Below are 16,462 nucleotides of genomic sequence, written 5' to 3' on the forward strand. Positions count from 1 at the left end.
TATCAAGGTCACGTTCTCCCGGGGACGCATGGCTTTTGTGCTAATCTTGTCAAAAAATGCAAAATTTCAGTCTAACCATGACAAAGTATGAAACAAATCCAAACAGAGATGCAGTCTGTATAACAAATGTCTCATAATCCTCAAAACTGTCAAGGTGGTGACAGAGTGGGGGCTGTCAGAGTTTGGAGGAACAAAGGAGACACGACACTCACATAACATGGGACCTGGGATTGGTTTCTGAAACAGAAGAAAGACATTAGTGGAAAACTGGTAAAAATCCAAAGTTATTATTTGGTCGACAGTATTATATCAATGTTAATTTCAAGCTTTGACAAGTATGTTGGTTTTGAAATATGCTGACATTAGGGGAAGCTGGGTGAAGAGTCTATGGGAATCTTCTGGACTACTTTTGCAACTTTTCTGTAAGTCTAAAAATTTTCTTTTTAAGTGTCAGAAGATTAAGCCAAGGAAGCTCTCCTTAGCTGTTTCCAAAAAGTAACAATATTCTCTCTTCCTGGATTTGCCATAGGAAAAACTACTCAAAGATTTCACACCAAAAAAGGACTTTATAGAGTGTAGAAGGACCCCCTGTCTAGCAACTTCATTACTAAATGCAGCTGGGTATGTTGATTATCAAAATCAGCTTGTTTAATACAATGTAGGGTATTGGAGTAATAATCTAAAAAAAACCCACAAGTTTTGAAGTAGTGGGACTAGGTTCACATCCAAGACGTACCATTTGTGACTGGTGTGATTGTTAAGAAAGTTAATTACTTACTCTTTCTGCGCCTCAGTACACTTATGTATAAAACTGAAATAATGGAGCCAACTGTGGTTGGACATTTTGTTCCTTATAGCTGACAGCATCCAAAATGATACAAGTAACAGAGCAAACACAAAGACTCTGCTCTCCTGGTGACTATAATCTGGTGGGGAAGACACATGATAAGACTGGTGCTAGTGAAGAAATAAATAAGATTGCAGAGACTGAGACGTGCTATGAAAATAAAATAGACAAGATAAAGAATGCCTGCAAAGTGGGACAATGACATTGGATTTAGGGGTCCAAGGACGCCTTCCTGGGGATCCACTTGAGATGAGAAAGGACTTGCTATATGAACCTGTAGGGGAAGAGTATTTCTGGTTAGAGAACCGGCAAGTGCCAAGGTCCTGTGGTCAGGACATTAAGGTGGCTTCTGTGCTTGCAGTGAAGGAAGAATGTGACATAAGATGGGATTGGAGAAGTGGGCAGATTAAAGAGGCTGATGCAAAAGCCCAGTCAAGAGACTGTGGTAACTTGGACTCAGGCATCATCAGTGGAGAGAAAGAAGAGTGGACGGATTTAGGACATGATTGTGGAGGCAGGCTTGGACACGGCTTGCAAATGGATTAGATGTAAAGATGTGGGTTGAGGGGAAAAGTGGAGTCAAGGGTGGACCCTGGGCTTCCAGACTGAGCAGCTGAAGTGGATGTGAAGCCATTTACTGAGCCCTAGAAGAGGATGGACAAGTGGATCAGAAGTAATATTCAAAGATAGAATGGCTGAAGTTTCCCAAGTCTGATTCATGAAGTTCAGGATAGAAACAAAGAAAAAAAAACCCACACCTAAGCCCATTGTAATAAAACTGGTGGAAAACAAAGAGAGGTATCTTCAAAGCACTGATGGAAAAAAATACCTTAAAAGGAACAGCCATAAGACTAATAACCGACTTATTCACAGAAATAATAAAAGGCAGAAAACCATGGACTGACAATGAAAGAAAATAACTTCCAATCTAGAATTCTATTCCCAGTGAAAATACTCTTCAAAAAGAAAGGCAAAATAAAGACATTTCCCATCAAATAAAAACTAAGAGAATGCCTCATTAGCATGGGCTTAAAAAAGAACTGAAGGGGAATTCTTCAGGAAGAAGGAAGATGATCACAGAAGAAACACAGAAATGCAGGAAGGAATGAAGAGCAACGGGAAGTAAACATCCTGGTAAATCTAAGTGAATATTGACTTCCGACTTAATAATGTTAGTGATACGAGTTATATACACAATCATCCCTTGGTATCCATGGGAGATTGGTTCTAGGACCCCCCTTGTCCCCCGCACTGCAGATACCAAGGTCTGAGGATGCTCAAGTCCCATATATAGGATGGCATAGTACAGTCAGCCCTCCATATGCACAGGTGCTGCCTCTGTGGATTCAACCAACCGCAATACAGGATCCACAGATATGGAGGATTGACCGTTCATGTATGTTAAGTACACATAGAATTACAATATACAACAAATGGCAAATAGCAGAAAGGGTGAAATGGAACCAAAGTGTTCTAAGGCCCTGAAGGGGTTAAAATTATTAAGTTGTCTTGGACTCTTGTAAATCAAGAATGCATGCTGAAAATATACCATAATAATGTAAGATTTTAATAATAGGGGCAACCGAGTGCAGGATGTATGTGAATTCTCTTTACTATCTCTGCAGTTTTTCTGTAAATCTAAAACTGTTCTAAAATTAAAAATTTATTTGAAAATTTTAAAAAAAAGAATGCATGCTGAAATCATAAGGGTAACCACTAAAAGAAAAACAGAGGAATTAATAACAATTAAACAGAGGTGGAAAACTGGAATTCAAAAAAATGCTTGATTGATCTAAAAGAAAGGAGAGAAAAATATAAAACGGGTGGGATAAATATCAAAGAAACAGTGAGATAGTAGATAAAACTAAACATGTTAGTAATTTTATTAAATGTAAATAAATCAACAACCCCACTGAAGCCTCCCAAAGATCATATAGATACTATTAACCACACTTAGCAGGTGAAGAATTTGAGGCACAGAGAAGTTAACTGACCAAGGTCGTCCGGCTGGGAAGTCATGGTACCAGGATGCGAACCTAGCGGCCTGCCCTCGGGGCCCGAGCATGTCACCTTCCCAAGCGCTTCCCTCCTCTCTGTCCACCCATCACTGCTCTAGGTGAGCCCTTCCACAGGGCTGTACCCAGATTCCTGCAGCAAGTTCCTAACCCGGGGCTCCCTGTGCCACATTGTTGCCATGGTGACCATGATAGGTCCCAGACTGGATCTCGGCTCTCTCCTAAGTTAAAATCTCTTCCTGGATGCTCATTTACTTCAGGACAAATGTAGGGGGTCATAAAAGGTCCAACCAGATGAAGCCTCTGCCAACCTCCTTCCCGCTTCATCCTCTGCTTCTTGCCTTCCTGCCCCTACATTCCAGGAAGATTGGATGCCTGGGGTTTCCAGAAAGTACAAGCAGTTTCCCCAGCCTGGAATGTGTGAGCTAAGCTCTGGTGCCCGCTCCTCTGTAAAGCTCCCATGAGGGTCAGGGTCAGCCCTTCATCTCCGGAGCACTTACTCTGTGCCAGGCTCTGTGCTGAATGCTTTGTGGGCATCCTTCCTATTTAACTCTCACAAGTCAATGATTCAGGTACCATTATTCTTCAGCTTTTAGACAGGAGGGCTGACACAGAAAGGTTAAGTGGATTTCCCCAAGCAAATCCATTAATTCTGTTAGTAACTATGTACTTAGGAACTACCATGTGCCTGGCACCCTCCTGGGTGGTTGGGGAAGAGCAGCACACAGAACGGGCAAACACCCCTGCTCTCCTGTGAGCACATAGACCACATCTGCATACGTTCTGTATGTTGCATATGCATCGTACAGATACTGCGGTTGATGGTACTAAGCAATATGAAGACGGAGGGATAGAACATGAAGCTGGTTGCAGTGTTTTAAAAGGGAGGTCGGGGAAGGCTCTGACATCTGAGTAAAGACATAAGGAGATAAGGGAGTGAGCCACGGGGCATTGTCTCTGAGACAGAACACCAGGAAGTGCGCTGGAGGTGGGGTGTGGACGTGGAGGTGCCTGGAGGGAAGAGCAGTGAGTACAGGGCGTGGCAGTGCACATGGAAATGTTCATTTCCTACCAACCAACCTGACCCCTTGCTAGACAGCAAGCTCCTTGGAGTATGGTCCTCTCTCCAGGCAGGAGGCACTGCTAACCGAAGAAACTTGGATCTTTATTTTGAATAAGACAGTTAAAGAGGCACCCTCCCCAGCACCACATTTTACAGACTTGGAACCCTGAGCCTGCGCCATCCCCCACCCCACGCCTTTCCCCCCAAGTCTCCGAAGGAATGAAGTCTGATGTGATGTCCCTGCATCTTGGGAACTGGATCTGTATGCTGTGGGCCTCCAGGAAATCTTCCTGAACAAAGGAAAGGGAAGGAAGGAAGCCTTCCAGCAGCAGGGAGCCCTGATTCTGACTACACCACTGGCTCCACTCAAATTATCTTCCCACTTTCTTTAAGAAAAACTGAGCTCTTACAAATCCACAGAGCAGGTCAAATTCATGTCATACCCCTGAAAGCTCTAAGAAACGGGGTGCAAGGCTGGTGGGTTTGGGGCACAGTGTAGAAACCCATCCCCTGGGGAGAGGAGAGCCCTTGTCCTCTGCGTGGCAAATGTCGGCAGTGGGTGAGAAACATGGCTGAGGCCGGACCAGGTCAAGACTGAATTCCAGAGGGTTCTATGTGAGGCAGACCCAAGCCCTGCCAAGAGGTGACGTCTGCCAGATGACCCGCGTGGAAACGCCTGAGACGTGGAACAGAGCCGCAGAAAGGAAAACTGAGAGACCCACCTGGGAGAAGTCAGGAGCGGGTCTGGGAGAGAGAAAGGGGGTGGGGGTGGGGACGGGCCTCGAGCCACACCCTGTGGGGTGACGGTGGCCTGAAATCAGTTGCAGGGCGCGCAGGAACACGCGGTCCAGGGCGAGGGGCCTCATCGGGACTTTGCTTCTTCCCGGAAGACTGACAGAGGAGGGAAATGTTCAGGGAGATATTGATCATTCTAATATTTGAAAATAATCGCCAAGTTCTAAGGAGAATGCTCCTTAATATTTATATGACTGTGAAATGTGTTACTTTATGACACACAAACACCTTCAGGCATAATGATGCCTCTTGAATGATCACTGCACAGCCTCAAGCACAGTATTACCATTTAGAGACATTTATAGCGCTGCACCGCGGGTTTTAGGGCATGTGGGTCACACTTGCCCTCGGTTAGGAACAGTCTCCCTGCCCCAGCCCTCAACCATAATGCTCTGCTTTAGAAAAATAAGATCTATTCTATGATCTGCATTCAACACCTTTTAGGAAAAATGATGGCTGGTGGTAACTCATCTAAACTGAAACCCTTGCTCCCCCCTGAAAATGCTCAACTCATATTGAATAAGCATTTCCATAGAGGCTAAGAACTTGCAGGCTGGACTTCTAAATGCCTTTGATAATGGTGATCTCTAGTGCCCCCGAGTGCTCATAAGTGGTGTGACATCCTCAACAGGGAGTTCTGTCCTGAGAGGTGGTAAATTTTCACCACCCACCTCGAAGTTTTTGTTAAGAACAGGATGGTTGGAAACAACGATACCAGGGGCAAGAGAGGGCCCAGAAGAGGATGGTTCCCTTCATAACTGCTATTTCCTCCTAGGATAAAAGTTTGGTAGAAGAGGGAAATTATAGGAAATGTTGAAAGTCCATTAGAATTGAGTTAGAAATGTGAGTTTCTTCTCCAGCTCTGTGGCCCAGGACAAACTGCCTCCTGGAAAACATCGGAATATGAACCCTTGATTGTGAAGATTAAATAAGTATGGATATGGGTTTTTTGGTTTAAAATTTTACTTATAGAGTATCTGTACGTATCCTCCTGTAATGTTTTCATTTTAACACTACAATTTTAAAGCATTTTGAATACATCAGTGTAGTACAAGTACCTGCTTCATTTCCGAGGTTAGTCAACACCAAAATATATAGGTTGGCAAAGGGGAGAAAGAGGAATGGCTTGAAGAGGGCATCATGTAATAAATTTATTATATTTTGTTACATTTTCCACTTTTCTCTTAATTCCAACTGTATACTATATAATCAACTGCTGTTCCAGAAATAAAACATTTTAAACATAAAAATATAAATTCTGCTTCTTAAAAGTGCATACACCTTGAATAATAAAACATACAAATAAATAACACAAGTCAGTGACACATCGCATGCACTTATTCTAAAATAATTTAAAATGTATGTATGATACACTTTTTCTTCCAGCCTCAAGGAACGACATCCTGCCTTCCATATTACTGTGTAACTCAAGAAGGAAATTATATACAAATCACTATGAATGGTGCGTGAATACCAAAACATTTTGTGTACAGTGATACAACATGCAGCTTTTAAGACAACTATAGAAATTCCAGTGTAAAAACTGAAGAGTTTAATCAAGAAATGATTTTTGTAATGGGGCTTGAATTCAATTTTAACCAGTGGTGGGAGGCACAGTTGGTGAGCAAACCTATAGGGAACATAAACGCATATTTGAAAGGCCCCCAAAGAGAACTTAGGCTTCAGAAAGACCTTCACTGCCTCCCCATTTGGTATGACGACACCTCACCGTTTAGAATAGCACCTAGGAAAATTCATATTGCATTTCCACCATTACAACAGGTATCACTGCTCTGGGCAGCCTTTCGAAAGGAGCATTTCTAACTTGAGCGTTTACTTGTATCTTATTCCTTGAAATGCTGAAAACACCAGGTAAATTGTGTTTATTTCCTTTCTTTGTAGGCAGCATAATGCTCAACAGGATCAAACCAGAAGCAGAGCAGATTATTATTTTGAAAATGTTGTTGTGCATTCAGCTCACCACAGATGAAAACTTAATTTCACTTGCCTCCACAGGTAACAACATTTACTGCCAAATTTGGGGAAGAACATTATTTGATTTTTTTTAATTACATGAAAAAATAAATACCAAGGGTTACTGAAAAAAGACCCCCAAATCAAATGCTTCACATTAATTTTTTAACTAAAAAATTATTCCTGAAACTACATTCTGGAGAGTAGAGTGAGCTAAATAGGAAATTGGACGGCAGCCTAAGGTTTGCTATTACAATTACTACAAAGAGACAATCAGTCTAGCAAAATCAGGGACCGGTTTTCCAAGGCCACTGAAGGCTCTACTTCAGCATTTTCTAACTCAGAGTGACCTCTCTGGGCCCCCATGGGCCTGGCCCTGCCGAGGCCTCCAGGGGAAAGGCTCCAGGAAGGACGCAACCCCCACAGGGCACTCCGCCTGCTCCAGCAAACCAAAGACCACGGACCCCCACCAGATGGGCAAGTGCTGAGGCACAGACAGAGCTCCAGGCCCCTGAATCGGGCCTTGAATCAGAAAGGCTCCCCCGGCCCCTTATGTCACGCAGGAGGTTGATATTAGTTCTCAGTCTCTCCTTTTTTTTTTCCTCACCAAAGCAACAGAGGAATCTGAGTTGCTCCTGAGCACTTCCCACGGCAGTGATTCTCACCATAGGTCTCAGCAAAGGGTGTGTCACAGTGGTTCTCAGTTCTGACTGCGAAGTAGAAACACCTAGGAGCTTTAAATCTCCGCGGTAATTCCTGGGACCTGCCCTTACACTAACTAGATCACAAGCCTGGAAGTGGGATCCAGGCATTTTTAAAAGTTCCCTAGATGATTCTATGAACGCTGGGTATCAGAATCTCAGACAAGTCATTCAGAAGAGGCTTGATGGAATCCTGGGGAGAGTACATGTGTGAGATTTGAAATAGCCTCCCGAGTCTGCCACAAATCTCCCTTCTCCCCTAAACTGGGAAACACGTTTTAGACGAACGTAAGATGGCCCTAGAACCCAATCTACTGTCAGCATTACCGTAAATCCCACAGCTTAGTTTCATTGTAACCAGTGGCTGGGAAGCTCCGAAGTCTCTACAAAAGTGTTTTAAAATTATTAGCACGATTAGAAGCCACATTCTTTCCCTGTGACCGCGATAGAACCCTAGAAGATATAAAAAATTAAAATCTATAGAAAATGGCAGGTTATTTTTAGGACAAAATACTTTAGGAAAGTCTTCAGGCTAAATACAGTATATAAACCAGGGTGTGTTCAACATACCAGTTTCACTCCTGCTTGCAAAAATACTTATTTTACACACAATCTTGCCAATGATCAAAAAAAAAAAAAAGAATTCCACAAAGAGAAACACGTCCAAAGCAAAAGAAATCACATTCATGCTCTGATACTGATTAAGCCACATTAAAAAAATTACAAATTCAAAAATTGAACTCCATGATCTAAGAGTTGCCTTTTTTTTTTTTTTTTTTACTTATGCTGAGTGTAAGTAGTCTATATTTTTTCTACTTTTTTTTATTGGTTGCTTGCATAGTAGGAAGAGCATGCTTTCTGGGTTAGGCGGAAGCCATGCAGAATTGTTTTCATTACTTGGGGGAGAAAATGATTGGTCATGCTCAAAAACACACACATCTGCCAAAACACACACTTTGAGAGTTGATCGAAAGGCAGTATAAGACAGAGTGTTCGTCTAAATAAAAGCACAGCGTTCCCTCCCCAAAATATGCAGTCAGGTTGAGCAATACCACATCCTTCAGGAAACTAAAGACAGCCAGCCTGCAGTCACAGCTGCTCCTTGTGTTTCTGTTTATGATAGAGGCACTGATTTGTCAGCAAGTTTTGCTCTTCTCAGTTCCAAATAATGCAAAGTTCAACGCACCTCATGGAATATGCGTTTTATTGAAACTGTGCTTATGATTTGCATTCCATCGCAAAAATCCAACCTGGAAATACTAATTATCTTTGCATCCAATAATTATACAGCCTACATAGGAAACAGTAACTTCAGCTGTTCGGTAATTTGTCAAAATGAAATGTAACGTCAGGTGTCAATCTACTTTTAAAAACGTGTTTATTTGAAATAAATGAGCTTTGTTCACAGCTCTTCTCTGTTCCATTGTCCCTAAAGGCTGCCACTGCTGATTCCTGTACATTCTGTTCCTGCTTTTCCCATGATAGTTATTTTTAAACGGATGACCGTTTTTCTCCCCACCCCCAACCAAAACCCTCACCTCCATCTCATACAGACACAGATGACCAAATTCTAATGCACAGTGACTTCATAATGGATTTCCAACCCCTAAGTAGTAGAGACAGCTCTGAAAAAGAGGACGTGACAGTAAAACGTCTCTAAAGATGAAGAAGGGCACTTTTGGTTTCCAGAACAGAACAGACTTGCTCGAGAGGCCCACAAGCCTCAGCCGGTCACCAGGATCCATTTGACCTTTCTGTTCGGGAGGACTGTCGCTCCGTCTAGGACATCATCAGCATCCCCTGGGCTCCTCAGCTGTGCTCCCAGGGCTCCTCAGCTACAGCAAACTCCTGAAGCTCTCAGCTTGCCTTTACAAGCGAAGCCGGCCCTCAGTGAACGTTTGCAGAATGAGTGAATGATTACCGGAGAGGTGAGGGCAGCCTCACAGACAGTAGCAGTATTCTACCGTAACAAATACTCCCACATCCATTTCTACTGGTCCAGCGTAGCATTACTTACTTTCAGTTAGGCTGCTTTTAGGGTAAGGAAATACAGAAAAAGGTGGGAGAAGGTCTTGAGATGACATGAGCTTAACAGTCTCTTTGTGCTTCCACATTATCTAAGGGATTACAAAGGCAAGGTGGAGGGCTGTCTCAGGGAATGATATAGCCTCAGTGCGCTGGATGTTTACAGGAAAGGAAATCAAGAATAAACAAGGTTTTAAAAAGCAAACAAACATTACAGATGCAACACTAGTATCAGTGATTATTCTGTGCCAGCCAGGAAATGACTGCTCTCATCAGGCCCACTTGGTTGTCAACCAGAAACCCAGGGCTACCATCCTTAGTAGGTGAACTTTAACCCCAAAACCTACGTGCTCATTATGCCAGACATCATTGGGAAAAGGAAAAAACAAAACAAAACACCGGGTCCCTAACTCTACCAAAGGACTGCATTGACCCAAGTATTAACTTTCTCATAAGATACTTCACACCACAACAAACACCTCCAAACTTCTGTGCAAAATATTCTTTCCTGTGGCTTAAACGTTGCACCTAGTAGTCAGGGATGAAGTTTTCATTGTTTGCCAAGTAGAGAAACATCATGGCCCAAAGACGCCTAGGCGATGCCGTAACACGTCCTGCTTTCCTTCCCATTTAAACCTGAAATAAGAACTAAACTCCACAGACATACAGTTTATAGATACCGAAAGTTTATTTCTAGATCCCATAGAAAATTAATGGAGCTTGCAGAGATTTTGTTTTGTTTTTTTTTTTCTTAAGACACTATACATAAACAGAAAACCCATTCCTGGAGGACTCAAAAATAAAAATATTTACCACTGTGAAAATTAAACTAGATCCTATTAATGCTGAACTGTTTATAGCCCCTCCCAAAACGTATTGTTAAAACACTTTGTGTAGACAAACTGTGATTCTGAGACTGTTCAGAGCTTCTGGTAGGAGATTTCAAATGAGATTTACCTATTAAAGAAAGACGAGAGGGTCAAGGTAGACGGACGTTCAATTCCTGGTACTGACGATCCCACATTTGGCGCATCTTTTTCAGGAGATAAAGGTGATACAGGAAAACTAGCAGTGACTAAACACGGGTTGGGCTGTCAGTGCGCCGTTGGAAGCAGTAACAATATTGACGGCAGTCCCAGCACAGCAGAGGAGAGGGATGTTGCTCTGGGAAACGGGACACCTGCACGGTGAAACGAGGACACCTAGCGAACTGGTGAGTCCAGGGTTGAGTACGGTGGGCAATAGGCTCATGTTAGATGGGTTTCACGAAGCACTAGTGTAACTTTCACAAGGCTGAGTGTGTTGTCTTCAATACTGCCAGGGTCTAAAATTCCAGCTACCCTCAACATAAGTTGCCTTCAGACTTGCAAGTTATCTGCTAATGCTCAAATCAGCAGCAAGATAAAGTTAAGTAACCCACTGGAAACATTTCCCAAGAGGTATTCATGGAAACGAAAGTGGGGGAAGGCAGTGTAGAATTCATAGTTATGCACGTAATAATATGTGTTCTGGTGACTTCACACACAGCAATACTGAAAAGGGAGATTATAAATGGATCTGTGCACCAAGAGTTCAGGAAGAACTTGAAGAGTCCATGACTTAAAAAAAAAAAGTTAAATGTAAAAGTATATAAACTTAGCATGCTGTATTTCATGGCAAAGTGACACGCTATTCAGAGAGAATTTGAACCACGACTCCCTAGACGTTTAAAAAAAAAACAAAAAACCAAAAAAAACCCAAACAGAAAAAAGCCCAAAATTCCAGAACACCTCCTAAAAGCTTGAAAAATATATATATCTTGCTTATCTGTGAATTTCTGTACGGTTCCCTTTTTTTTCCCAACAAGAAATGCAATTTGCACTGATAATGCCAGACGGAACGTGCTCCATCCTGCTTGTGAGCTCTGGGTAATAGATTAAATCTTCAGCACAGAAAAGAAATGACTGCGTTCCCGAAGGGGCAGTCACAACTAAGACTGACAGGCAGGGCCAGAAGTGCGCGTGTAACACTCAGTCACACGTCGCTCTAACATACTGTCACTGACAGTTGGCATTAGGAAACTTCTTTCCTCTCCAAGTCATGAGACGAGGAGACACGGGCATGCACACACCGGCGGCACGGTGCTTTCAACTTCTAACCCAGAAAAAAACACCACCAGAGAAAGAAAATGGCACAGGCTCGCGCGTCCGGTTCAGAATCCATTTCTTTTTTCTAGGCATCTTTTGAAGGTATTACCTGCTCTACTACATTTCAAAATCCCAATGGCCGTAGCTCGCAAATTTAGAAGGAAAAAAAAAATGAACTACTAGTGACTGGCTTTCTGGCTATCCAACCTGCCACCTCTTTAGGACGTATCCCAAGGGTCAAGACACCCATGGTGCACACATCTTTGCAGATAGGAAGCTGGTGAAAGGCTTCACTTCTACCTCTAAAAACGTCTATCTGTGGCAGTAGGAGAAACGACAGCCACCCACAGGCCACCTTCTTCTTCAACCCTTTCACTGACGCACCCTCCTAGACTAGCTGAGTATATACCTGAGAAACAGTAGTGTTAAAATATTGCCCTTTACAAAAACTGGTAGATGGGGCCAAAGTGCAGAGAGCGACAGTTTTCCCTCGGTTTGTTTGACTGTTAGTGTCACAGTTTTTAGAGCTCCCGGTGCCACACGACAATCCGCAGTGAGGACAAATTCCACTCAGATGAAACCCAAGTCAAATAATTCATCCTTCTACAGAGCACACTAATGGTAGCTTAACTGGTTCACAGGTTTCAAATCCCTAGTGTCCAACAAAAGTCATTAGAGTTCTCTAGGGAGAAATATGCACAGTTGCTAAAGGGACCGCCCAGGGAATTGACTACGATTACTCCAGTTAGCTTGGTATCAATGCTTTGCCTATGGCTGTTATTTGGTTCAATGGCAGAATAAGGCGACGCTTTTAACAATTTGCAATTCAGTTCTCCTCACACACACACAGACACTCACACGTACACACACGCACACGTGCGCACACACACGCACACGCGCGCACACACACAGTCAGGCACGTGACCCCAAAAATACAAAACAAAAGCATAGAGGGCTTTGGTGGGAGGGAAGGGGTTCTAAATAAATAAACATCTTTACAGATAAAACACTTGGACTGCAGAAGTATCACTGAGGTTTTTGAGAAGGCCGTGCAGAGGTTTGCATGCTAGAAGGTAACTTTTTTGAGGGTTTCTCAGCAGACTGCCTGCCACCAGGAGACGAGGGCACTCCGGAATCTAGCTGGGAAGACTTGGATCTGCGAGCGGACAGCAGGGAATGTTTAGCAGAAGCAGGGTCCTTGGAGATAAGCTGCTCCTTTCCGACTGCACCGGCATTTGGCTGCTGCGAACCTGGCGGCTGGCAGCCTTTCTCAGCCTTGTCACCTGCGCTGCTCTTACAGACCGCCTTGACGGCGCTCCCGCCAGCCTTCTTGGACAGCAAGGTTGTCTTGCCAAGATCCGTCGACCGCCGGGTTTCCTTCTGCCTCAGGGCTGACTTGAAGAAGGACAGCCCCTTGTCTTCAGACTTGCTGTCCCTCTTCAGGCCGGCCTTCACGCTCATGCTGGGGGAGCGCAGGCTGGCCATGGAGGAGCTCCGCACGTGCCTGCCGTCCCCCCTGCCGTCCCCGGCTCTGGCCTGGCTCACGCGAGGAGAATTGGGTTTGGAGCTGGAGGTGACGCTGGCTCTGTCGGAAACCAGGCTTTGTCTGGAGCCCTCTCTACTCAAGCTCCTGTCAGAAGTCCTGCTCTTTCCTGGAGGGAAGGGGCCCCTTAGGGCTGGGCCTGAGGCTTTTTTGGCAGATGTGGAGGAAGCAGCGTGAGCGAGGGAAGATGCCGACTTCTGCTTGTGGAGCGATGGGGATGACACGAAGTCCTGGGGTTTGGGGGAGGATTCCTTTTTTGGGGCAGGGGCAGGGGAGGAATGCCGTCCACTGGCCCGGGAAGAAGAATCTGCTTTGCTTCGGGAGCGGGAGGGCTTTGTGGAAACTTTGACAGGAACAGGAGAAGAAGGAGACGTACTGGAAAGAGATGATTCCTGGCTTGCCAAGACTGGCCTCCCCTTCCGCAAGCTTCTTTCTGCCTCAGAAGCGCCTTTGGAGCTGGGCGATCTCTTGGCTGTGCTCTCGGGTTTCTTTGCGAGTGAGCCGGGCTGGCTCGGGGGTTTCGCCTCTTTGACGGGCGAGCTGTCTACAGAATCGCTCTGATCCACATAAGCAATCTGGTTATTGTTATCAAACGGATCAGAGACAGGAGGCAAGTGATCCCCTTGTGCTGAGCTCTTGCTCTGTGTGTCTACAACACTGGAGTTCAACCTGCGGGCGTCTGACTCATCTTTGAACACACCTTCCATGACAGCCAGAGGCGCCCGACCCACAGCCTTGTGGTCCCGTCGACTGTGACTATCGCTTGAGTCCTGGTAAAAGCTAGAAAGGTTCCTCAAGCTCCCAAAGCAAGAGATGGAGACCTTGTCGTCCGCTGCCTCCCCGATCTTCTCCAAGGTGGAGGCGGAGGTGTGAATCGGAGAGTCCCCTGAGAAGCGGGAAGGGGAACTGGAGCGCATCTGCAGCTTGGCTGACAGGGACCAGGAGGGTCTGATGCAGTTTTCGTTGACCGCCAAGGGGCTGGTGACGGAAGATCTGGACGACAAGCTCTGGCGCTGGACGCTTCTCACGAAGGGGCGAGTAGAGAAACCTCCTGAAGGCAGCAAAGAGAGTATCATTAGGCTAAGGCCACAAAACATCTTGGTAATATCTAAAGATGGAAGGAAGATGGAAGGAAGGCGTGGGGTGAGAGGAGCGTGACCTCAGAGCCAGTATATCTAGGGTCAAGGGGCAGCTATGTGACTTCAACTTTTCTGAACCCAGTTCCCTTATGTGTAAAATAGGGACGTTCTAACTTAGGGATCAGCAGTGCCCCTTCTTGCTCTGTAACAGGGGTCAGCAGACTTTTCCTCCAAAGGCCCCCACACTAAGCATTTCCGGCCTTGTGGGCCAGCTGCTCAACTCTGCCACCACAGGGCAAAGGCAGCTGCAGGGAACAGATGGGAGTGGCTGTTCCAATATTTTTTTTTTTTTAAATAAAGGCAGGGGCCGTATTTGGCCTGTGGGCTATACTTTGCTATCCCCTGTTGTAACTCACAGAGCTCCCGTGAGAATTAAATAAAATCTTAAAAGTCCTCGGCCCAGCACCTGGCACCGTGTGGCTCCTCAATACATGTGCGTGACTTCATTTATGGCTTCTTCATCTTGCTGAGGACATCGGGGCTCACAGCAGGGACTCCCACCCAAGATCACACAAATATTTAGACACAGCTAATACCAGAACCACAGCCCCCTTCCCCTACCTCAGTGCCACGAGTAGGCTGCGTGTCGTTGACTATGAAAGCAGATCCGTGGAAAGAACTAAAAAGACAATACATTCCTACCTCCGGTGACTTAAAACTTCCAAGGAAAATACTCATAATCAGAACAGAATACTCCTATTTTAAGTGACTTAAAACTTCCAAAGAAAATATTCTAAATTAAATTCTGCACACACTTGATACTGCAGCTGTGGTATGTATAAAACTCTGGATGAGCTCCTAAGAGATGGGCCCTACTCTGTGGGCGCCACCCTCCACCACTGCAGGATCATGATGCTCAGCGGGTATCGATTTCACCAGCTACACCGCTTAAAAATAGATTGGGGGCAAATCATATCTAGGCTTATTCTTAAAACAACAGTGAATGTTAAGTTTAAAGGCTGCGCTGAAAATAACGTGTAAATAATAAACGAGCCAAGGTTCCTGGTCAGTTTTTCATAAAATGTCAGGAGCTACAGACATCAGCTTAGCGATTTATAGCCCAAGACTCTTATTCTGTAAGTAAAGAAGCAACAGCCAAAGGAAGGGGCAGAGCTGGAACCCTGTCGTAGGTCCTCCTCTGGCATCCGTCTTCCAACCTCCTGCTCCTTCCCTCTATTTCACGTTCTCAGAATTACCCACCACCACTAGAGGTGGCTTACTGGAAGCCATCGAAGTGCCGGCCGCAGAATGAGACTTGCCGGGAGGTGAGTCCTCATTAGAGACGCGGAGCTCACTCCCTCCCCCTCGCAGCTCTCAGCGCTCCGCCCCGCCTGATCCTGCCCACACCGCCCGGGGGTCCCTGTGAGAGCTGAGGGCTGTGCTGCCATGCTCAAGCGCTAAGTGAAGGCAGAAAACCAGAGCTCAAGTTGTACCAAATTTTCAAAGATTTTATACCGTGACGATCTTCTCAATTCCTAAAAACTACCTTTATGCAGAGGCAACGGTTTTTGTTCTAAATGCTTCCATACTTACAAGAACACACGTCAGATCCCTCTAAGGGACTAAGGGACAGTGTGGTGGGAAGGTGAGAAGCTGAAGAGCTGGGAGCCTCCGGGCCAGGCTCAGCACAGCCGCTCGTCAGCCGGGGGCCTCGCTGCGTCCCCTTACAGCTATTTGAAGATTTTAAAAAGCACTTTGAAAAAAATGTATACATTACTGTAGCGTTAAAGCTCCAGCCTCCACACAAGACCTTAAAAGTGGGAAATAATGAAGTGGAAGGAACAAGTCCTAAGCCACAGGAAAAGCAAATGACCCTGTTATATACAGTGTCACTTACGATCGTAACCCACAGCCACACAACCCACCCTCTGCAGCCCCTTTTATGTTCTCCACCATAACTTAGTTCCTAAACGTGAGGGACCCTGTGCTGTGTGCCTGGGGTGCCATTTTGAAGATCGGTCACCAAAACCCAGACCCACCATCATCTTCACTCCTTTCCCCCGTCATCTCCACCGACTCGGACAGCGAGGCCAGGGAGGTGCGTCTGGAGGAGGCTGCAGAGGTCACGCTGGCTTGCTTGCTGCCCGGGAGCCGGCTCACCCAGTGTTCACACAGGGAGGAACTGGTGGAGCCTGCAGAAAAGGAAGCGGGCGTCGAGGTCAGGCCAGGATCTCGGGGCCCGCCTGCCCTGCGCACGCCATCAGGAAGGGCTGCTGCCCGAGCCGGGGGTGGCC

The 16,462-nt window shown here is 45.4% G+C and overlaps 1 protein-coding gene across 1 annotated transcript in view; it reads right to left on the reverse strand.

Moving 5' to 3' along the window:
- Positions 1 to 5,858: 5,858 nt before the first annotated feature.
- The window catches only part of USP31 (ubiquitin specific peptidase 31), a 69,842-nt gene continuing 59,238 nt past the window's right edge, over positions 5,859 to 16,462 (reverse strand). Inside the window, exons 15-16 of the mRNA XM_072942782.1 lie at positions 16,208 to 16,360; positions 5,859 to 14,140 (exon numbers count right to left, since the gene is read on the reverse strand). Of these exons, the coding sequence (XP_072798883.1) occupies positions 12,573 to 14,140; positions 16,208 to 16,360 (1,721 nt within the window). The 3' untranslated portion in view covers positions 5,859 to 12,572. The remainder of the gene's footprint in view (positions 14,141 to 16,207; positions 16,361 to 16,462) is intronic.

Source organism: Vicugna pacos, chromosome 18 (assembly GCF_048564905.1).
Source record: "Vicugna pacos chromosome 18, VicPac4, whole genome shotgun sequence".
In the NCBI taxonomy this organism is placed as follows: Eukaryota; Metazoa; Chordata; class Mammalia; order Artiodactyla; family Camelidae; genus Vicugna; species Vicugna pacos.